The sequence below is a fragment of the Zootoca vivipara genome, chromosome 2 (assembly GCF_963506605.1).
Source record: "Zootoca vivipara chromosome 2, rZooViv1.1, whole genome shotgun sequence".
Classification (NCBI taxonomy): domain Eukaryota; kingdom Metazoa; phylum Chordata; class Lepidosauria; order Squamata; family Lacertidae; genus Zootoca; species Zootoca vivipara.
In genome coordinates this window covers 8,365,601-8,388,358 of record NC_083277.1, presented here as the reverse complement: position 1 = coordinate 8,388,358, position 22,758 = coordinate 8,365,601, and the positions used below count along the sequence as shown (strand labels likewise).

At 46.8% G+C, this 22,758-nt stretch overlaps 1 protein-coding gene and 1 pseudogene across 2 annotated transcripts; both read right to left on the bottom strand.

Moving 5' to 3' along the window:
• Positions 1–990: 990 nt before the first annotated feature.
• LOC118081301 (zinc finger protein 501-like) lies at positions 991–10,661 on the bottom strand. 2 transcript variants are annotated; one of them, XM_035107756.2, is made up of 4 exons: positions 10,411–10,661; positions 9,129–9,211; positions 7,891–8,017; positions 991–4,576 (listed from the first exon to the last, which is right to left on the bottom strand). In XM_035107756.2, the coding sequence occupies exons 2-4, from the start codon at positions 9,201–9,203 to the stop codon at positions 3,363–3,365; spliced, it is 1,416 nt and encodes a 471-aa protein (XP_034963647.2). In that variant the 5' UTR covers positions 9,204–9,211; positions 10,411–10,661; the 3' UTR covers positions 991–3,362. The 2 variants fall into 2 exon arrangements, with proteins under 2 accessions (XP_034963647.2, XP_034963648.2); XM_035107757.2 differs by having other exon boundaries at positions 991–4,573.
• A 4,507-nt stretch (positions 10,662–15,168) lies between these two features.
• On the bottom strand, positions 15,169–22,511 carry LOC118081405 (zinc finger protein 883-like; annotated as a pseudogene).
• Between the last annotated feature and the right edge of the window lie 247 nt (positions 22,512–22,758).

Genomic DNA, 22,758 nt, shown 5'->3' with positions numbered 1-22,758 from the left:
AAAGATTTGGATTATTATATAAAAGATGCAGGAGGAAATGATTAACAACAGGACCCACAAAGGGGAGGAGGGAAGTCCCAAGAGATTCCTTGGAATCTTGTTTTTATGCTGTATGTTCAATATGTGACCCTAAAATGTTAACTTAAAAAAACCAAATAAATAATTTTTTAAATAATAATAATCCCTAGCTTGCAAAGGTGATGGAGGCTATAAACTGTGTTATGAAAGGCGATTCTTCCTACTCCTTACATTTTTATTGCAAGCTCGGTTTTTGAGATAATTTTACAGGCTGAGACTCGTGGGTATTGAACAAAGCTGAATGTTGGAAGATTTGGGACGAAGGGAGGGGGGGGAGTCCTTAAGGCAGCAGACAGTTAAGACTGTGGAACTCCCTCCCACAGGAGGCAGTGATGGCCACCAATTTGGATGGCTGCAAAAGGATTAGGACTAGTGCTTTTGAATACCAATCGCTAGAAATCGCAGAAGGGGAGTGGGCTCTTGTGGACAAATGAAATACTTTATTGTCACTGTACCACTTGTTTACAGTGAGATTAAACGAGCCCCCCCCCCTCCAAGGATCTCTCAGTCCTTGTTACACTCTGGGTGCTGTTGCATGACCACCAACCCCGAAGGTCAGCTGCAATGTTGCTGTCTTCCATTCAGCAGCCTCACGGCAGATGGGTAAAAACTGTTCTTTAACCTGTTGGTGCGGCTGATCATGCTTCTATATCTCCTCCCCGAGGGCAGGGGATTAAAAAGGTGCTGGCCAGGGTGTGAGTCATCCCTGAGAATGTTCCTCGCTCTATTGAGGCAACGGTCTCACGCGATAACATCTAGCGGACTCAGGGAACAGTCCACAACATCGTGTGCTGTCTTCACCACCCTCCGTAGGGACTCTCTGTCCATGGCTGTCAAACCATCATACCACACCGTAATGCAGTACGAGAGAACACTTTCTATCGTGGACTGATAGAAGGAAAACCCCGCTTGTGGGTTTTGTTTACCACTGTGGGAACAAGAAACTGGACCAAATGGGCCATTGGGCTGATCCTGCGGGCTCTTCCTACGATCTCAATATGGGGAAAAGGTAAGAAATCAAGTCAAAGTCAACAACATTTAGGAGCATTTTATAGACTCTCCTGTTCTCCCAGGCATTTGATGGCTGAAAGAAACTGTTCCCTGAAATTATTAGGCGTGTGGATATCTGGCTCCTTATAAATGTTTTTAGCTCTACTTAGTGCTTGTTATATATTTTTATTTGTGGTGTTCTGCTGGCCTGGCCTTCCGGTGGTGGTGGTTTTACAGGGTGGGAGGGAGAGGCACAGAACTGCAAACATTGTACTAGATCATATTTATTTTAACAAATTTACACACTGCGACGCTTAAGATATCAACTTGCCTGAGCTACTTTCTTACTGACTTTCTTATGCCAACATTCCTAAATCCATTAAAGCGAAACCGAATCGAGAAAAAAAGTTAAAAGCATAACTAAAAATTTAAAACAGCTTTGAAAAAAAGCAGCAGAGAACTACCAGAAACATTAAAAAAAAGATAATGAAGGAAAAACACGGGGGGGGGGGTTGTCCCCTGAAGCTGTATAGATTTCTTAAGGGTCAGATGATGCGGTGGTACCACCACAAACAAGGCTCTGCTCCTCACATCCAGGCTGTGACAGTACTTTGAGCTGAAGTTCATTTGAGGTTCTTGTTGGAAGAGACATGACGATACATATATAAAAGCAGGCGTTTCGCAGGGCCAAAGGTAGAGCTATATAGTGTGTGCAAAAGTATGTCCAATCCTCAGCATTTTCAGGCAGGGCTCGGAAAGAGCCAGTGTGGTGTATGGTTAAGAGCGGTAGACTTGTAATCTGGGGAACCGGGTTCGCGTCTCTGCTTCTCCACATGCAGCTGCTGGGTGACCTTGGGCTAGTCACACTTCTCTGAAGTCTCTCAGCCTCATTCACCTCACAGAGTGTTTGTTGTGGGGGAGGAAGGGAAAAGGAGAATGTTAGCCGCTTTGAGACTCCTTAGGGTAGTGATAAAGCGGGATATCAAATCCAAACTCTTCTTCTTCTGCCTGAAACCCAGGAGAACAGCTGACAGTCAGTGTAGGCAATACTGAGCTAGATAGAATCATAGAATCATAGAGTTGGAAGAGACCACAAGGGTCATCCAGTCCCACCCCCTGCCAAGCAGGAAACACCATCAAAGCATTCTTGACATATGCCTGTTAAGCCTCTGCTTAAAGACCTCCAAAGAAGGAGACTCCACCACACTCCTTGGTAGCAAATTCCACTGCCGAACGGCTCTTACTGTCAGGAAGTTCTTCCTAATGTTTAGGTGGAATCTTCTTTCTTGTAGTTTGAATCCATTACTCCGTGTCCGCTTCTCTGGAGCAGCAGAAAACAACCTTTCTCCCTCCTCTATATGACATCCTTTTATAGATTTGAACATGGCTATCATATCACCCCTTAACCTTCTCTTCTCCAGGCTAAACATACCCAGCTCCCTAAGCCGTTCCTCATAAGGTCTACCAAGACTCTTAGATCCTTTTCACATGTACTGATCTCAAGCCAGGTGTCTCCCATCCTGTATTTGTGCCTTTTATTTTTTTGGCCCAAGTATAGTACTTTACATTTCTCCTTGTTAAAATTCATCTTGTTTGCTTTGGCCCAGTTGTCTAATCTGTTAAGGTCATTTTGAAGTGTGATCCTGTCCTCTGGGGTATTAGCCACCCCTCCCAATTTGGTGTCATCTGCAAACTTGCTCAGGATGCCCTCAAGCCCATCATCCAAGTCATTGATAAAGATGTTGAATAAGACTGGGCCCAAGACAGAACCCTGTGGCACCCCACTAGTCACTACTCTCCAGGATGAGGAGGAGGAGCCATTGATGAGCACCCTTTGGGTTCGGTCACGTCAGCCAGTTACAAATCTACTGAATGGTAGCATTGTCTAGACCGCATTTTACCAGCTTCTGGTAAAATAGATAGACCAAAGGTGTGGCTCAAAATAAAGCTGCTTCCTGTGTTCTTACGTGGTTGAGCATCTGCCAAGCTCAATCCTCAATGATCTCTCCAGGGCCAAGATGGACCCCTGCCTGAAGCCCTGGAAAACCGCTGTCAGACACCACTGATGAGCTAAACGGGCCAAAGATCTTATTCAGTATTATACAGCTTCTTTTTCCCTCTTGCATTTGTATGATTCTGCTCATGTCCTCTGGAGGCTTCAATCAGTAAGGAGAGGTGATCTCCATCAATACTTTCCCACAGCTCAGACATTCCTTAAGATTCCCCCAACTAGCTATCTATGGAGTTGTGTGGAGAACTCCAAAACCAAACATTTTCCGCCTGCGTGAGCACATCTATTGCTGCTGCCTCGCGTGGATTATCTGATGTTTACGAAGGTGATCGCTCCGTCCAAATTTCTTCCCACACTCCAGACATTTATACAATTTATCCCTTGCGTGAACTGCTTGATGGAAAGCAAGGTCTGAGCTCGTGCCACACCTTCCTCTGCACTCGTACTGTTTCTCGCCAGCATTAATTATGTGGTGCTTAACAAGATACGATTTGCAAGATAGACTCTTGTCACACTCTGAGCAACTGTACATTTCCTCTCCCGGGTGTAAGCCTTGATGCAAAATCAGGGAGCTGTCCTGACTCAAGCTCTTTCCGCACATGAAGCACTTGCGCAGCTTTTCCAGCGGGTGGATTCTTTGATAGGAAGACAGATTTGCATTCTGGCAGAAACTTTCGTCAAAGTCTGCACACGGATACAGTTTCTTTCCAGCATGAATGCGTTGATGTGCAGTAAAAAGCCGGCTCCACCTAAATCTCTTTCCGCACTCCAAGCATTTGTACGGTTTCTCCCCCGTGTGAATTCTCTGATGTGCAATAAGGGACTTATCCCAGCTGAAGCTCTTTCCACACTCCGGGCATTTGTACGGCTTCTCCCCTGTGTGGTTTCTCTGGTGACAAGTGAGACTTGCGCTCTGACGGAAGCTCCTTCCGCAGATAGCACATTTATATGGTTTCTCCTCCGCGTGGATTCTCTGGTGGGAAGTAAGGGAGTCACACCGGCTGAAGCTCTTGCCACACTCCAAGCATTTATACGGTTTCTCCCCTGTGTGGATTCTCTGATGAGAAGTAAGGCTTGCACTGTGGCTGAACCTTTTCCCACAAACTGAGCACGCGTACGGCTTCTCTCCGGTGTGAATTCTCTGATGCGAAGCAAGGTTGTCGTGCCTGTTGAAGCTCTTTCCGCATTGTGGGCACTTGTAAGGCTTTTCTCCCGTGTGAGTTCTCTGGTGCAGATTAAATGCTGACTGGCAACTGAAGGCTTTCCCACACTCGGCACACTTGATCCTTTTCTTTCCCCTGCACGTTGTGTGCTGTTTTGGGGTGTCACCGTACTGACAAGTGGCAGATTTCTCCCCCTGCGTCTGAGTTTGTTTCTCCTCCTGATTCTTTGCTCCATCTCGACCCTCCAAGTTCTCCCCACAATACTGACCCTTGGCCGTTTCCAATGACACATCCAACTCTGCTCCCTCGTTCTCACTCTCCCAGACGTAACCTGCTGGAAGATAAGAAAAAAAAACTGGATAAACCCTCTGATCAAGGGAAAAGCAGAACTGATTGTTGTAGGAGGACAAGTCTATCCGCTTCCCAGGATTAAGGGTAGGCTCTGCCTCCATGGACCGTGAAGGCAACGCTCTGCCTCCACTGTTGGAAGGCTCTGAACATCAGTTTCTGGAAACGGCAGGAGGGGGAAAGGGCACTTGTGTTCAGTTTCTGCTTGTGGGCTTCCACTGGGCCATCTGGCTGCCCCTGTAAGAACAGGAGGCTGGACTCATAGAATCTTAGAGTTGGAAGGGACCCAAGGGTCATCTAGTCCAACCCCCTTCAGTGCAGAAATCTCAGCTAAAACATCCCCTGGCCTGATCCGAGAAGGCTATTAAGGGAATACCAGAGTATGAAAAGACAATTGTAATTTCTTAACCCTCTGTGGGATCTTCCAAAGAGAGAGTAGGGAGGGAAGCAGCTGGGGGAGGGGCTGTCTGTTTTTATCTCTGTATGAATCAAATAAATAAATAAATAATAAATAAATAATTTATTATATGTACCCCGCCCATCTGGCTGGGTTTCCGCTGGGCGGCTTCCAACAAAGATTTAACATACATTAAAATGTCACACATTAAAAACTTCCCTAAGCAAGGCTGCCTTCAGATGTCTTCTAAATGTCAGGTAGTTGTTTATCTCTTTGACATCTGATGGGAGGGTGTTCCACAGGGCGGACGCCACTACCGAGAAGGCCCTCTGCTTGGTTCCCTGTAGCTTTGCTTCTCGCAGTGAGGGAACCGCGGTGTTATGTGGTCCCGGCGGCCACCCCCAGTCACCAGTCTAGCTGCCACATTCTGGATTAGTTGTAGTTTCCGGGTCACCTTCAAAGGTAGCCCCACGTAGAGTACATTGCAGTAGTCCAAGCAGGAGATAACTAGAGCATGCACCGCTCTGGCGAGACAGTCCGCGGGCAGGTAGGGTCTCAGCCTGCGTACCCTCTAGAGCTGGTAGACAGCTGCCCTGGACACAGAATTGACCTGCGCCTCCATGGACAGCTGTGAGTTCAAAATGGGGCACAGTTACCCCATTCAGGACCAGGGAGTCCTCCACACCCTCCCGGCTCTTGTCCCCCCAAAACAGTACTTCTGTCTTGTCAGGATTCAACCTCAATCCATTAACCGCCATCCATCTTCCAACAGCCTCCAGGCACTCACACAGGACCTTCACTGGTTCCGATTTAAAAGAGAGGTAGAACTTCAGAAAAATGCCTTATATTGAGTCACACACCACTGACCCATTTTGCGCAGCATTGTTTTTTTTTTAAAAAAACATAATTTTTATTGATTTTTACAAAATGGGGCTTCCGGTTGACCACGCCATCTTGCTCAGACGGGGGTCCGCACAGCGGAGCGGACCTCGGCGCTTCAGAGGTGGAGGGAATCGTTCCAGCGAAACGAAACCTCCTTAAAAGCCCCAAATCGAGCTTTTTGGGGACAGATTTTGCCTGGCGGCGCCAAAAGCGGGTTCTCTCCTCCCCGGATCAGCTTTGTTTAAGCCCCCGAGAGCGAGGAGGTGAACCGCGGCGGACAGGCTGACATTGCTGCTCTGAGAGTGCGAAGCTGCGAGTCTGGGAAGTGGAGGTGGCCAATTCTTCAAAGAACATTCAGCAAATGAATAGACTGTGAGTAATTTGGATTCTTTGGAATGTAAATTAAGGCAACAATTTGGACCTGGGAGAGAGGGGAAAAGAGGAAGCCACCCCCCCCCCCACGGTAACATAAGAGACAGTAAACAGAAACCCGAAGCCGTAAACAGAAGATTTTAACTTAAAAGGATTCCTCAAAGGCATCAAAGAGAATCTCCCCTAAATGCAGGGTAAAAGGGGAGAGAGACTGTTGTGATTGCCCTGCAGAATGAAGTTAAGACTAAGAAAGACCTTTCTTTTTCTCGGGAGCCGGCAGCCCAGAAAACCCAGTGAGCTGACCAGGATTTATAGTTAAATTTTATTTCTATCTTTATTTCTGGACTTTTTGGAAATTCTTTTTTGGTTTATATGCTTTTGAAATGTGAGTTCGAACTTTATTTTAAAGAATGCAGCCAGCTTGTTAAAATGGAGTCGAGAAAATAGACTGCGATCATATTCCACCCCATGTGACAAGTTTTGACCTTGACAGGACTGAACTATGTCAACAAAAAGGTACCCGCCTGAGTTTCAGCATTTTGCGCAGCATTGTTTACACTGACTAGCAGCAGTTCTTTAGAGCTGGAATTGGGATATTCCCAGTCTTACCTGGAGATGCCAGCGATTAAACTTGGGGCCTTCTGCATGCAAAGCCGAAGCTCTGTTGCTCTAATATTAAGCCACAACCCCTCTCCAAAGGACCAGGAGCTCAGGAATGTGCCTCTTACTGAGCGTCACAGACCAAGCCGAAAGCAAATCACACCACTCACAGAACCAGTTTAAACCAGCTGTACTCGGCTTCTCTGAAGGAATAACCCAAACATCATGAACCTTCTTTTACACAGAGAAGCTTCCAGAACCCTCTTGAATGTTCAAGAAGGATACTGACAAGCTGGAACGTGTCCAGAGGAGGGCAACCAAAATGGTCAAAGGCCTGGAAACGATGCCTTATGAGGAATGGCTTAGGGAGCTGGGTATGTTTAGCCTGGAGGAGAGAAGGTTAAGGGGTGATATGATAGATAGCCATGTTCAAATATATAAAAGGATGTCATATAGAGGAGGGAGAAAGGTTGTTTTCTGCTGCTCCAGAGAAGCGGACACGGAGCAATGGATTCAAAGTACAAGAAAGAAGATTCCACTTAAACATTAGGAAGAACTTCCTGACAGTAAGAGCTGTTCGGCAGTGGAATTTGCTACCAAGGAGTGTGGTGGAATCTCCTTCTTTGGAGGTCTTTAAGCAGAGGCTTGACAGGCATATGTCAATAATGCTTTGATGGTGTTTCCTGCTTGGCAGGGGGTTGGACTGGATGGCCCTTGTGGTCTCTTCCAAGTCTATGATTCTATGAATGAATTAGAATAGGAAAGATCTCTACACATCAGATCAATACTTTCTGCACTGAGAAATGCAAACTGACACCAGCCACCACAGAAGCCCTGATTCACAAGCAGAAGTCCATGCACAGGGCTTCATCTTATGGGTCTTGTCAGATGAATCCTGCCCAACATTGCAAAGCACACAGAAGAACAAGCCTTGCTCATGCAGAACTGGCATGGCTTCTGTAAGGGCGAGACATGTCTCCCAGAGATGGAGGTTACTTGTTGGGCAAGTACCTTCAGCATCTCTAAATAAAGGCCAAAGGGATACTTACCTAAGGTGGTCACCATCCCAAGAATCTCCAGCATCACCTCCCTGTACAGAACCCTCTGGCTGGGCTGCATCAGGGCCCATTCCTCCTTAGTGAAATAGAGGGCCACCTCCTCAAAAGTCACTGGTCCCTGGGAAATAAAAATAAATGTCCTTCCCTCATCAATATTCACAGGCAGGGTGTGAAAAGTGCTTCTCCCTCGCTAATGATTTGAAGGGATTTTTGGACACCGCCTTGGAAACTTCAGCTGAAGGGCAGTCTAAAAATACAATATGATCAATAATATTTTTAATACCGTACTGCAAACTTGAGGGGGAAAGCCTTATTGTTTTCATTGATCTGTAGGCTATTCAGAGATCTTTATTTGGCTGAAAAGCAGGATAATATATACAGTCGTACCTTGGAAGTCGAAGGGAATCCATTCCAGAAGTCCATTTTACTTCCAAAATGTTCGGAAACCAAAGCACGGCTTCCAATTGGCTGCAGGAAGCTCCTGCGGCCAATTGGAAGCCGCGGAAGCCCCGTCGGACATTCGACTTCCAAAAGAACGTTCGAAAACCGGAACACTCACTTCCGAGTTTTGATTGTTCAGGGGCCGATTTGTTCAGGAGCCAAGCCGTTTGAGATCCAAGGTAAGACTGTACAGTGGTACCTTGGCTGTCAGACGTAATCTGTTCCAGAAGACCGTTCAACTTCTGAAACTTTTACAACCGAGGCGCAATGGGCTGTCGGCAAAGTCAAAGGAGAATTTTTGGGGGTGGGGGGTGGGAACGCAGTGGAAGCCATTTGACTTCCGAGGTGTATTCGAAAACGGAAGCATTTACTTCCAGGTTTTCGGCGTTCGAAAACCTAAATGTTTGGCTTCCGAGATGCTTGAAAACTGAGACACCAGTGTATATATATATCAATAAATATATCAATAAAGAGTATCTCTATAAAAGGATGTCATATAGAAGAGGGTGAAAGGTTGCTTTCTACTGCTCCAGGCACGGAGCAATGGATTCAAGCTACAAGAAAAAAGATTCCACCTAAACATTAGGAAGAACTTCCTGACAGTAAGAGCTGTTCGGCAGTGGAATTTGCTGCCAAGGAGTGTGGTGGAGTCTCCTTCTTTGGAGGTCTTTAAGCGGAGGCTTGGCAGCCATCTGCCAGGAATGCTTTGATGGTGTTTCCTGCTCGGCAGGGGGTTGGACTGGATGGCCCTTGAGGTCTCCTCCAACTCTATGATTCTATGATCCTACCTGAGGTGACTCCACAGCACCTGCCTCCATCCCAGTGCAAAGGGGAGAGGATCTGGAAAACATTTCGGATGCCATTCCACTACCTATGAGGGAAAATGAAAAGGGTCAAACTATTTGCAACTTTCACCTCAAAGGAGAGTTGAGGGAAATGGTTCGGAAATGAGCAACGGAAATGATCCTTATGAGGAAAGATTACAACATTTGTGACTTTTTTTACTTACGAGAAAGGATAAGTGCGGAAGGGAGGCAGACACACACACACACAACAGAGGTACATAAAATTATGCAGGGTGTGCATATTTAAAGTAGGATTTCATATTATTATTTTATTTGCTTATTAAATTTGCATACCGCCCATATACCCACAGGTCTCAGGGCAGTCAGTCACAGGATAAAATTGCAATATAAAATCACAAAATACACAATCAAAATATAAAAAAAACCAACCCAATAGCCGCTGCCACCCAACACTTTCAAAAAGGGCATTGGGTGACGATCAACCAAAGGCCTGGTTAAAGAGGAACGTTTTTTGCCTGAATTCAAGCTCATATAGTGAAGTTGAAGGTTGGAAGATTCAGGACAAGACAAATGGAAGGCCTTGTTCACAGGGCACATTATTAAACTATGGAACTCTCTTCCACAAGAAGCAGTGACGGCCACAAACTTGGATGGCGTTAAAATACGATTGGACAGATTCATAGAGGAGACAGCTATCAACGGCTGCTTGCCACAACAGCTACATTCCACCTCCACTGCAGTGATGCGTCAGGGTCCAACTTGCTGGGAACTGCAGGTGGGCAGACAGCTCTCGAACTCAGGTGCTGCTTGCAAGATTCCCAGAGGTGCCTGGTTGGCCATTGTGACACTGCCTCCTAATTGGCTTCCTCCTTTCAATTCCGCCTTCCATTGGCTGGCTTTCTTGAGCAAGTAAAATTGATTAGGGTTGCCAACGTCTTTGTTTCCCCCCTGGCCTTGCTCCTGTGCAGTTTAACAGTTTAACATTCACCACCCGGTACCTGGCAATGTGGCATGAGAGCCTCCGCAGCCCAGCCCCCTTTCCATTTGTGGGAAAGCTTCGTTTCTGCCTTTCAGGAGTCTTTTGAAGGCACAGGAGCAAAGAGAGAGATGAGCAGTAGCAGAGGAGCAGCGGGGGGGGGGGGGGAGTGGCAGCCTTAATTTGCGCAGTGTAAGGAAATGATTGCAGGTTACTAGTGAATAAGGTCCCCAGCACAGGAAACGAGAAGCAGTTGTAGGTAGGGGGAGATAATTGATGGGTGCTTACCTGCGGACTGATTAACCTATCTGGATTTCTCAGTGCAGGGAGCACATCGCTTCAATCATGAGCCTAATAATTCAGTTAGGGGAAGAGATTGCAGGATTTCCCTTAATCTTGCATTTCCCTCCCTGAGGCCGCCTTCAGCATCTCTGCAAAAGCAAGAATAAACTCACATGGAACACTTTGCATTTTTTTTCTTTCAGGTTTGCGGGAGAGGAAAAGGGCGCATTCCCTCTCTCTCTCTTCCCCCCTCCCCCAATCTCCTCCTCTTTGCAATCTTTCCTTCTGCTCTAGGAATGTGGGCTCAGATGCTGTTGCTGCTGTTAACCATTGAAGAGCAAATAGGGACGGAGCTGCCTCCTCTTGGCATCAGAGAGAGAGAGAAAGAGAGCGCAGGGAAAGCGGGTCATTTCAGGTGCGTGCAAAGTAGCTGAATGCCTCCCCATGAAAGAAGCAGCAACTCCTTGCTTATAGAAAGCTAGCATGCCAGGCAACAGGGGAAAACAAAAACCTTTCTCCCCTGGTCCCTGGAATTTAAATTTGTGGCAACTGTGAAAAGGGCAAATCCTATGCTAGGGGTTACTGTATTAGGAACCTAAGAATAACTCTACAGTCCATGAGGCAGACTGAGGCAGACACTTCAGGCAGTGGAAGCAAATACTTTAATATGGTAAAGGGGCCCCTGACTATCAGGTCCAGTCGTGTCCGACTCTGGGTTGCGGCGCTCATCTCGCTCTATAGGCCGAGGGAGCCGGCGTTTGTCCGCAGACAGTTTCCGGGTCATGTGGCCAGCATGACAAAGCTGCTTCTGGCGAACCAGAGCAGCGCACGCAAACGCCGTTTACCTTCCTGCCGTCAAGTGATGTCTGTCTGCGCTGAAAAGGCTCGATTTCCCTTGATGTCCCAGTAAGTCAAGGAGCCTTCCCTCCCCAGCTGCAGGGCCCCCTAGGAGCCCCAATACTTGCCTATGAGAGCCTGGAAGAGGCTTCTCTCTCTGGAAGATGCTGATGACTCTCTCCACATGTCTGCAGAAGGGGCACCGTTGCTGCAAAGGGCCCTTCTCTGTCCCACCTGGACCCCACCTCTTCCTGCGCAGGCGGCTGTGCCCGGGGATGCCCTTCCTGCTTTGCTTGGTCTGCGCTCTGCACACGCTCAGAGGATCCCATGCGGTGGCGGCCCCAGAGGCTCCTCCTCCTGCCCTGCGAAGGGGCAAGCAGGATGGGGGAAAACAATACAATATTTAAAATGAAGAACGATTTTAACGAACACAAACTTGTAGGTATTTCAGTAGGAAATATGGGCCTGCTAATTTATGTTGGTCAGGATAAAATCATTCATGGATGGAATATGCTGTTGTAGAGCTTATGAGTGCAAACCTAGGATTCCTTTTCAAGTCTCCTAGACCGAGCGATCTTTCCCCCCTCTCCATAAATCTAAGAAAGTAGACATCTGATTTGCACCTAGGGATGATACAAGCTAAAAGCTAAATAATCACAAGCAGGCATTTCTCTCTTCCCCACCCCAAAAAACTGCAAAACGTGGGAGCAGTGGGAATGGCAGTGAAAGGGTAAGCCGGGAAAGTGAGAGGAAGATGAGAGAGAGGGGCTTAGGAAGGGAGAAAGCAGAGTGGGGGTGTGTGTGTGTCAAATTCAGGAGCCAGCTACACTTTTCAAAAGGCTTCTCTGCTTTGAAACCTGCAGGGGCTGGAAATAGATGGTTCCACCCCACCTCACCCCCACCCCGGCTTCTGCCACCACCCCAGAGATTAGAATGGTAGCGCTGGGTGGCACCTGCCCGCCCTCGCCAACCTGCAGCCCTTCAGGGATCTCTCCAGGCGCGGGTGTGCAGAGAGATGGGGGGGGGGAGAGACGCCAAGCTTTTATTGACAACAATCCAAATTCCTCCAACAGTGGCAGGTTGCAAAGGCGTTGGGCGGGGGCTGCGCGGCTTGTGAGACGGGAAGGAGAGTGGTGGGGAAGCGGGAGACCTGGAGGGGTGGCGACTGAGCCGTGAGGGACGCCAAAGCGCAATGCCTCCTGACTACTGCTGCTGCCGTTTCCCGCTCCGCCATCTCCACGTCAAGCCTCAGGCCCCCGCAGCGCCAGAAGCCGGAGACCAAACAGCAGCAGGGGGGACCGGATTTAGGACCCTGGTGGGCCGGGTCCGGCCTGCTGACCGTAGTTTGAGGGCCCCTGTCTTAACCTGATCCTTAGCCCTATCTCTTCTCAAATGCAGCCCTATCTCTTCTCAAATGCAGCCCCATTTATAACCTGATCCTTAGCCCTAGATAAAGGGACTCCTGACCATTAGGTCCAGTCGTGGACGGCTCTGGGGTTGCAGCGCTCATCTCGCACTATTGGCCGAGGGAGCCGGCGTACAGCTTGCAGGTCATGTGGCCAGCATGACAAAGCCTCTTCTGGCGAAACCAGAGCAGCGCACAGAAACGCCATTTACCTTCCCCCTTGGAGCGGTATCTATCTACTTGCATTTGATGTGCTTTCGAACTTCTAGGTTGGCAGGAGCTGGGACAGAGCAACGGGAGCTCACCCCGTCGCGGGGATTCAAACCGCCGACCTTCTGATTGGCAAGCCCTAGGCTCTGTGGTTTAGACCACAGCGCCACCCGCCCGCCTCCCTAGCCCTATCTCTTCTCAAATACATCCCTATATTCTCAAATAAAACCCCAACTCTTAACCTGGCCCATAGCCCTATCTATCTATCTCCCTCAGAAATGGCTTTTTTTATCCTCCCTCTCAAAGTTCTGCTCCTCTCCCTTCTGTGACTTTGTAGCCAATCGGTGAGAGGCTCCAGCGCTCTGACGGAGCGTAAACCTCTTGACGACTGTTAACGGCTGCAATTGGTCTTACAGGAAAAAGCAAGGGGTGAGATGGCTATAGATAGCTTTATCATGTATAATGAGTTAAGAATCCAATGTCTTTATTCAGACCAGGTCTCTCCATGATTTTAAGATTGGTAATAAGTTGCAATTCAGTAACTTCTCTTTCCAGTCTATTTCTGAAATTCTTTTGTAATAAGACAGCTACTTTGAGATCTTGTATAGAATGTCGTGGGAGATTGAAGTGTTCTCCTACTGGTTTCTCTGTCTTGTGATTCCTGATGTCAGATTTATGTCCATTTATCATTTGGCGTAGGATTTGGCCTGTTGGTCCAATATAGAGAGCTGTTTGGAGAAACAATAGTCATACCTCAGTTTGCGACCGCCTCCATTTGTGACCACTTCGGTTTCCAACCACACGGACCTGGAAGTGTTTACATCCGGGTTCCACGGCGCTCGGATGCGCAGAAGCGATCTGCGCAGCACACATGTGCGCAGAAGCGCACACACACAGAAGTGTGCATTAGGGAGCAACCGGCTCCGCGTAATGGATTGCGGTCGCAAACAAAGGTTATGACTGTATTGTGTTTCCTGGCTTAGAGCAGCACACATGATGTGGAAATTCATGAAGGAGTTCCTGACCGGAGATCAAAATAAAACCAGGTAACGGAATCAAAAAATATTTATTGAGGACACAGAGGATTTACTATCCTCCTATCACGGGATTTCCCCCCCCCCCACAAACAAAAATATAGCTGGGACTGACGGCTGAGACCATACAACACCGGTCCTGAAAGACCTACATTGGCTCCCACTACGTTTCCAAGCACAATTCAAAGTGTTAGTGCTGACCTTTAAAGCCCTAAACGGCCTTAGCCCAGTATACCTGCAGGAGCGTCTCCACCCCCATTGTTCAGCCTGGACACTGAGGTCCAGCTCTGGGGGCCTTCTGGTGGTTCCCTCACTGCAAAAAGTGAGGATACAGGGAAGCAGGTAGAGGGCCTTCTCAGTAGTGGTGCCCGTCCTATGGAATGCCCTCCCTTCAGATGTCAATGAAATAAACGTTTGATGTTTTATTATGTTTTTAATATTATGTTGGGAGCCGCCCAGAGTTGCTGGGGAGGCCCAGCCAGAGGAGAGGGTATAAGTAATGAATTAATTACTACTACTACTACTACACAAGTGTCATAGCTCCTCTGCTGTTTGGGGGTACACAGCCAATTGCAGAATTCTAAGGCAGTGACCAATCACCTTCTAACACACTAAGGCATGCGAAATACCATTTTCTTGTTACTTGCTTTTGCCTATACAGTCCATCTATCTGTACATAACTGTATCTGCAAAAGCCTACAAGCTGTATATGTTTACAGTGGTACCTCTACTTACGAATTTAATCCGTTCCGAATGCACATTCATATGTAGAAAAATTCGTAAGTCAAATCACGATTTCCCATAGGAATGCATTGGAAACGGATTAATTCGTTCTGGAGCCTAGAAAAAAAGACTTTAAAGTGCACTTTAACTGCACAGCAACATTACCTTTCAGTGCAGGGAGTGCAGGCGGTGGCAGCAAGGGCCAGATCCGGCAGGAGCCGGCTGAGCATGGGGGCGGAGAGGGCCCGATTCAGCCCAGCGGGGGTGGCGGGAGTGCTGGGGGCGGCAAGGGCCGGAGCCGGTGGGAGCCAGCTAAGCGCAGTCGAGGCGGGACGCGATACGGCTCAGCAGGGGTGGCGGGAACACTGGCGGCTGCAAGGGCCGGATCCGGCGGGAGCCGGCTAAGCGCAGCAGCAATGAGGGCCCAATTCGGCCCAGCAGGGGTGGCGGGAGCGCTAGCGGCGGCAAGGGAGCCGGCTGCGCGCAGCGGCGGTGAGGCGCGATTCGGGAGTGCTAGCGGCGGCAAGGGAGCCGGCTGTGTGAAGCGGCGGTGAGGCGCGATTCGGGAGCGCTAGCGGCAGCAAGGGCCGGATCCAGTGGGAGGCAGCTGAGCGCGGTGGTGACGAGGGCCGATTTGGCCCAGCAGGGGTGGCGGGAGCGCTGGCGGTGGCGGTGAGGGTCCTTCGGATGTCGAAGAAATTCGTAAGTGGGCCCCAATTTTTTTTACTCGTAAGTAGAATATTTCGTAAGTAGGGTCATTCGTAAGTAGAGGTACCACTGTATTGTTGTTTGAACCATTATGGTCATATGCAATATAAACATAAATACAGCATTCAAATACAGTATCAGCCTATACTACACACACAAATACAAATAAGTTTTTAGATTTCATTCCCAATTAAATCTTTACAGCCCACCAAATTTTCCACAATGAACATTCTCAATTTTGGAGCAGCAACTGCAAATCTCACAACTTTGTCTTTCACAAATTTCTCAAACCAGACAACAAATATGTGACTTTCACTTGATCATCTGCATCAGGTATATTACATAACAAATCAAGGATAAACTTGGTTCAGAATAGAGAAAGCATATTGGTAGAGATCTGCTGCTTAGTTACGGCATACACAAAGATGCTGTTCTGCAAGAATTTTTTATAGCATCCCTCTAAATATTCTGAGCACAGTCTGAAAACAAGTCATAAATGCTTGACTAAATGAACAGATTGGTAAATCGGAGAGAAAATTCTCAAGTTCATGTCTTAGAATCATAGAATCATAGAGTTGGAAGAGACCACAAGGGCCATCCAGTCCAACCCCCTGCCAAGCAGGAAACACCATCAAAGCATTCTTGACATATGGCTGTCAAGCCTCTGCTTAAAGACCTCCAAAGAAGAAGACTCCACCACACTCCTTGGTAGCAAATTCCACTGTCGAACAGCTCTTACTGTCAGGAAGTTCTTCCTGTTTAGGTGGAATCTTCTTTCTTGAAGTTTGATAAGTCTTTCTTATTTTAATTAAATACCAATGTGGGGCAGTGTTCAAAATTAGCCAGGCGCCAGACACATTTTGCACCTGGCTACTGGCGACTTATCACTAGACAGCTGTTGCAACTGAAGCTCTTTCCACACTGCAAAAATGTACATGGGTTGTCCCCTGTACAAGTTCTTTCATGCACAGTAAAGAAACCACGGTAACTGAAGCTCTTTCCACACATCAACTTTCATAGGGTTAGTCTCCTGAATGAGTTATCCGGTGTCCTTATGAGGCCTGTCAGGGATCTACTGTCCTTATGAGGCCTGTCAGAGATCTACTGTCCTTATGAGGCCTGTCAGGCCCCGCCCTGGCCAGGTGGTGAGAGGCAGGGACAGGACCTGCAGGCACTCACAGCAGTGGAGTCCTCCTGGGCAGTTTATTATCCGCATCAGGTATCTTACATAACAAATCAAAGATGGTTAAAAAAAACTTGGTTCAAATCAAACTTGGTTCAAAATAGAAAAGCATATTGGTAGAGATCTACTGCTTAGTTACGGCATACACAAAGATGCCGTTCTGGTTCTGCAAGAATTTTTTATAACGTCCCTCTAAATCAGGCATCCCCAAACTTTGGCCCTCCAGATGTTTTGGACTACAATTCCCATCATCCCTGACCACTGATCCTCTTAGCTAGGGATCATGGGAGTTGTAGGCCAAAACATCTGGAGGGCCGCAGTTTGGGGATGCCTGCTTGAAATATTCTGAGCACATAGTCTGAAAAAAAGAGCCACAAATGCTTGATAAAACGAAGAGATTGGTAAATCAGAAAGAAAATTATCAAGTTCATGTCTTATTTTAATTAAATACCAATGTGCGGCAGTGTTTGAAATTAGCCAGGCGCCAGACACATTTTGCGCCTGGCTACTGGCGACTTATCACTAGACAGCTGTTGCAACTGTGTGTGTGTGCGCGTTGCACTAGACAGCTGTTGCAACTGCAAATCTCCCAACTTTGTCGTTCACAAATTTCTCAAACCAGACAACAAATATGTGACTTTCACTTGATCATCCGCATCAGGTATATTACATAACAAATCAAGGATAAACTTGGTTCAGAATAGAGAAAGCATATTGGTATAGATCTGCTTAGTTACGGCATACACAAAGATGCTGTTCTGCAAGAATTTTTTATAGCATCCCTCTAAATATTCTGAGCACATAGTCTGAAAACAAAAGTCATAAATGCTTGACTAAATGAACAGATTGGTAAATCAGAGAAAATTCTCAAGTTCATGTCTTATTTTAATTAAATACCAATGTGGGGCAGTGTTTGAAATTAGCCAGGCGCCAGACACAAAAGTACATGGGTTGTCCCCTGTACAAGTTCTTTCATGCACAGTAAAGAAACCACTGTAACTGAGGCTCTTTCCACACATCAACTTTCATAGGGTTAGTCTCCTGAATGAGTTATCCGGTGTTGAGGAAGGTGGTTACTGTGGCTGTAGCTCTTTCCACAATCCAAACATTTATATGGTTTGTCCCATGTGAATTCTCTTATGTTTATGAAAGGTGCTATTGTCACTGAAGCTTTTTCCACATTCCAAACATTGATACGGTTTCTCCCCTGTATGAATTCTTCGATGCACATTAAGGGAGGCACTCTGACTGAAGCTCTTTCCACACTCCATACATTTAAATGGTTTTTCCCCTGTGTGAGTTCTTTGATGTTTAGTAAGGGTACTACTGTCACAGAAACTCTTTCCACACTCCCAGCATTTAGAAGGTTTCTCCCCTGTATGAGTTATCTGGTGTCTAGTTAAGTTGTGTCTGTAACTGAAGCTCTTTCCACACTTAATGCATTTATATGGTTTGTCCCCTGTGTGAATTCTCTTATGTGCATGAAAGGTGCTAGAGTCACTGAAGCTTTTACTACATTCCAAACATTTATATGGTTTCTCCCCTGTATGAGTTTTCTGATGTTTAGTAAAGCTGGTTCTGTAATTGAAGCTCTTACCACACTCCATGCATTTATACGGTTTCTCCCCTGTATGAATTCTTCGATGTACAGTAAGGTGGCTACTTTGACCAAACCTCTTTCCACACTCCTGGCATTCATGCAGTTTGTTCCCTGTACAAGGTGTCTGATGTCTTTTAAGGCGAGTACTGCAACTGAAGCTTTCTCTACACTCAATACTTTTATATGGTTTCTCCCCTGTATGAGTTTTCTGATGTTTAGTAAAGCTGGTTCTGTAAGTGAAGCTCTCTCCACACTCTATGCATTTATATGGTTTTTTCCCTGTGTGAGTTCTTTGATGTTTAGCAAAAGCACTACTGTAACAGAAACTCACTCCACAATCCAAACATTTATATGGTTTCTCCCCTGTATGAATTCTTCGATGCACAGTAAGGTGGCTACATTGACCAAACCTCTTTCCACACTCCTGGCATTCATGCAGTTTGTTCTCTGTATGAGGTCTCCGATGTCTTTTAAGGTGAGCACTGCAACTGAAGTTTTCTCCACGCTCAATGCACTTATATGGCTTTTCCCCAGTGTGAATTCTATGATGCATGTTAAGGGAGTTGCTGTACTTGAAGCTTTCTCCACACTCAAAGCACTTATATGGCTTATCCCCTGTGTGAGTTCTATGGTGCACCTTAAGGGAGTAGCTCAGAGTGTAGCTCTTTCCACACTCCATGCATTTATATGGTTTCTCCCCTGTATGAGTTCTTTGATGTCTAGTAAGTTGGCTATTCTGATTGAAGTTCGTTCCACACTCCATGCATTTGTAAGGTTTTTCACCTGAGTGTACTCTTTTATGTATAGTAAGATTTGAGCGTCTACGGAATCTTTTTCCGCACATAGTACATTCATGTTTCCCCCCCACTCTGTTAATCTGATTTTCATCTACTTGAGAAGCACTGTGTTTATCCCTTGGCTTCACTGTTTCTCTCCCCTCTTGTTTGTTGGCTCCATCTTGAATCCCCAATTTCCTTTCCTTCTCTTGTTCCTCGGCTCTTTCTGGCCAGACTTCTGATGGTTCCTCCTCATCCAGGATCCCCCAAACATCTCCTGATGGAATAAAAATTAAAAAAGTAAGGTTGATGTAGCTATTTCATTATAAAAATTCAAAGCCTGGCACTATGTTAAAAGACTATTGGAGGGTGAAACATCACCCCAAAGACATTTTACATAAAAGGTGTTATACCTGGTTTTAAAAAAGCACCACCATTTAACCAATAATTATTAATATCTAAACCACAGAAACTAGGGCTTGCCAATCAGAAGGTCAGGGGTTCAACAGGGTATGCTCCCGTTGCTCGGTCCCTGCTCTTGCCCACCTAGTAGTTCGAAAGCACGTCAAAGTGCAAGTAGATATATAGGTACTGCTCCGGCGAGAAGGTAAACGGCGTTTCTGTGCACTGCTCTGGTTTGCCAGAAGTGGCTTAGTCATGCTGGCCACATGTCCTGGAAGCTGTACGCCAGCTCCCTTCGCCAGTAAAGCGAGATGAGCACCACAACCCCAGAGTCGGTCACGGCTGGACTTAATGGTCAGGGGTCCCTTTACCTAACTTTTCCTATACAGTCATACCTCGGTTTAAGTACATTTCGGTTTGAGTACTTTCAGTTTAAGTACTCCACGGACCCGTCTGGAACAGATTAATCCACTTTCCATTACTTTCAATGGGAAAGGTCACTTCAGGTTAAGAACGCTTCAGGTTAAATACAGACTTCCGGAACCAATTGTGTACTTAAACCGAGGTACCACTGTAAATGCAACAAACAAACCAATACATCAATAGAAACCCACAACAACAATTTTGCTGTATCTCTCTCTCCTAGGAGGAATAATCAAGTATCCCACAAATGAGGATCCCCAACAGAGGAGATTGTTTTTAGTATGCTTTCCCTACCATTCTCCAAGCTAGATTGCTACAATGCATTATACTTCAGGCTGCTTTAGAAGATGGTTCAGAAACTACAGAGTGCTGACCAGTGCAAGATGCTCTGAACATATGAAACCTTTTCTGGGTGACTGTCTTCAACTCAAGGTGCTGATTTTGACCTATGCAGCAAAATGACTGCTTCTCATGAATCCACCTAGAGCCTGCATTCATCATCTGGCTCCCCACCTAAAGAATAGTCTCCCCAAGAGAGGCAACCCAGAAGCCATCACTGGCTAATTGTAGCAGAAAAACAATACTGTATTTATTTTCAGCCAGGCTTCTTGCCTTTAACTTGGGAGAAATACAGGTATTGCAGGTATTGCAGAAATACAGGTATGTCCTTTAGCGAGCTGATGGAAGGCTCTCCGAGCCACTGAGGAATCCATACCTATCATATCTATTGATGAAGGAGAAAAGGATCCTTACCCTGAGAGGTCACCATTTCACAAACCTCCGCCATGACTTCCTTGTACAGAGCTTTCTGTAGGGCCCAGTTGTCCTCAGTGAAATGCAAGGACACCTCCTCAAAGCTCACTGATCCCTGGAAGGACAAAAAAAATGCCTTCCGTAAAGACATTCAAAGACAAGGTATGGAAACCATCTCCCCTCTGCTCCCACTCCAATGATAGATGAGGCAACTGGAGATTTTACCTTCAGTGTTTGTTTGTTTGTTTGTTAATAAGACGTGAAAATCTGGATAACTAAATTTAAGACTGCGGAAAATGAGTCCCACACCATACTCCCTCCTTCCTCCCCTTTCTCAGGTGTGCAAAGACCAAACATGCTGCCCAGCAGGCAAAATGGGAAGTAGAGAGGGATGATATTTTTCAATGATGGCTTTATGCATAATGGTTTCTAAATTGGTTTGCGAATTTTAGTTGTGTTCTAGCTACCATTTGATCACTGTGCCACTTGGGAGACCTTTTAATAACAACAACAACAACAACAACAATAATATTTTTGTCCCCCGCCCATCTGGCTGGGTTTCTCCTGCCACCCTGGGTGGCTTCCAACAAAGATTTAAATTACAAAATACATTTTGATCAGGTGTTCAGAAACCTTGAAAATAACATAAAATTACTACAGCTGCAGATGGCCAGTTATATCCTATGGGGTCCACATTTTTAATGATCTATTTTTAGTACATACATTTTGCAGAGGAGCAGTTTTATGCTGTGTTTAAAAGTTTTCTCGTGGTTTAATTTGCAGTGGACGTATGGCCTTTGATACAAAGGCCAGAGACCTAACTGAGGAGGATCGTCTCCTGCCATAGTCTGCATCTCCTTCTGAACTCTATAGGGGGATACCTTTGAAGGTGACTTGGAAACTAGAACTAATCCAGTATGCAGCAGCTAGACTGGTAAGTGGGAGCGGCCGCCAAGACCACATAAGACCTGAAAAACCTACATTGGCTCCCAGTAAGTTTCTGAGCACAATTCAAAGTGTGGGTGCTGACCATTAAAGCCCTAAATGGCCTCAGCTTAGTATATCTCAAAGAACGTCTCCACCCCCTTCGTTCTGTCCGGACACTGAGGTCCAGCTCTGAGGGCCTTCTGGAGGTTCCCTAGTTGCGAGAAGCCAAATTACAGGGAATCAGGCAGAGGGCCTTCTAGGTAGTGGCGGCCCCCTGTGGAACACCCTCCCATCAGATGTCAAAGAAAGAAACAACTGTCTGACTTTCAGAAGACATCTGAAGGCATCAGTTTTTAATGTCTGATGTTTTATTGCGTTTTTAATATTCTGTTGAGAATCCCCCAGAGTGGCTGGGGAAACCCAGTTAAATGGGCGGGGTATGAATGAACAAAACCATAATAATAATTCCTCTTGCTCATCCCTGGCTGGCAGGAGACTCTCCTGACTCCCTGTTTACTCCCTGCCATTCCTCCCCATTTCCTTCCTTCCTTCCTTCCTTCCTTTACTGGGCGATACTTCTGGTTTCTCTGGAGAGAGGAGCGTGAGAAAAGGCCGCAGGATGGGGCCAGAGGACGGTGAAGGCCAGCAAGCAGCGTCGCTTGGGCGTCCCGCTTCCCCTCCCAGGAGAAGACGACATTTCCCTCTCACCTCTTAGTTCCCCCCCAGGAGGGACGTGGCTCCATCCCTTTTGCGCCTCTTCCTCCCGGTGTGCCCCTCCCTCTCTCCTGCCCCCCCCCTTCCGCCTCTGGACAGGCCGACTCCCCCCAGTTACCCGTTTCAAGGGAGGACAGCCGCCGCCAGGTCCAAAATATCCCCGGGGAACCGGAAGCTCCTCCTCTCTCGCCAGTCTTCCCTTCCGCTCTAGGAATCTAAGCTCTGTCGCCTCTATTAACCGCTTCGGAGCCGCGCGGCAGGAGCCTCTTGGCTGCTCCGGGCAGAGAGGGAGGAGAGGCGCCCGGATGGTCTCCGGCTCTGAAGCAGGAGGGAGAAACCCGGCTGCAGAATCAGGCCAGCGGTGCTCCCAGGTGCTCCAAGCAGGATCCGATTTCAAAAGCAGTTTTATCATCACCTCTACTATTATATTTATATCCCACCCTTTTCCAAGACCGAGAGAGAAGGCGGCTTATAAAGGGGTTGCCATACTTATAAATTCTAAAAGGCAGGCGGCATTAAAAAGGGAGGAACTGCAAACGTTTCAAAGATCCTGGTTGAAATCATAATAAGAAAAAAATTAAAGATGCCCTTATTTTGTGAAATCACCTGAGAAGAGAGGTCCCGCGACTGTAAAAAGATGTGTGCTTTTCATATGTTCA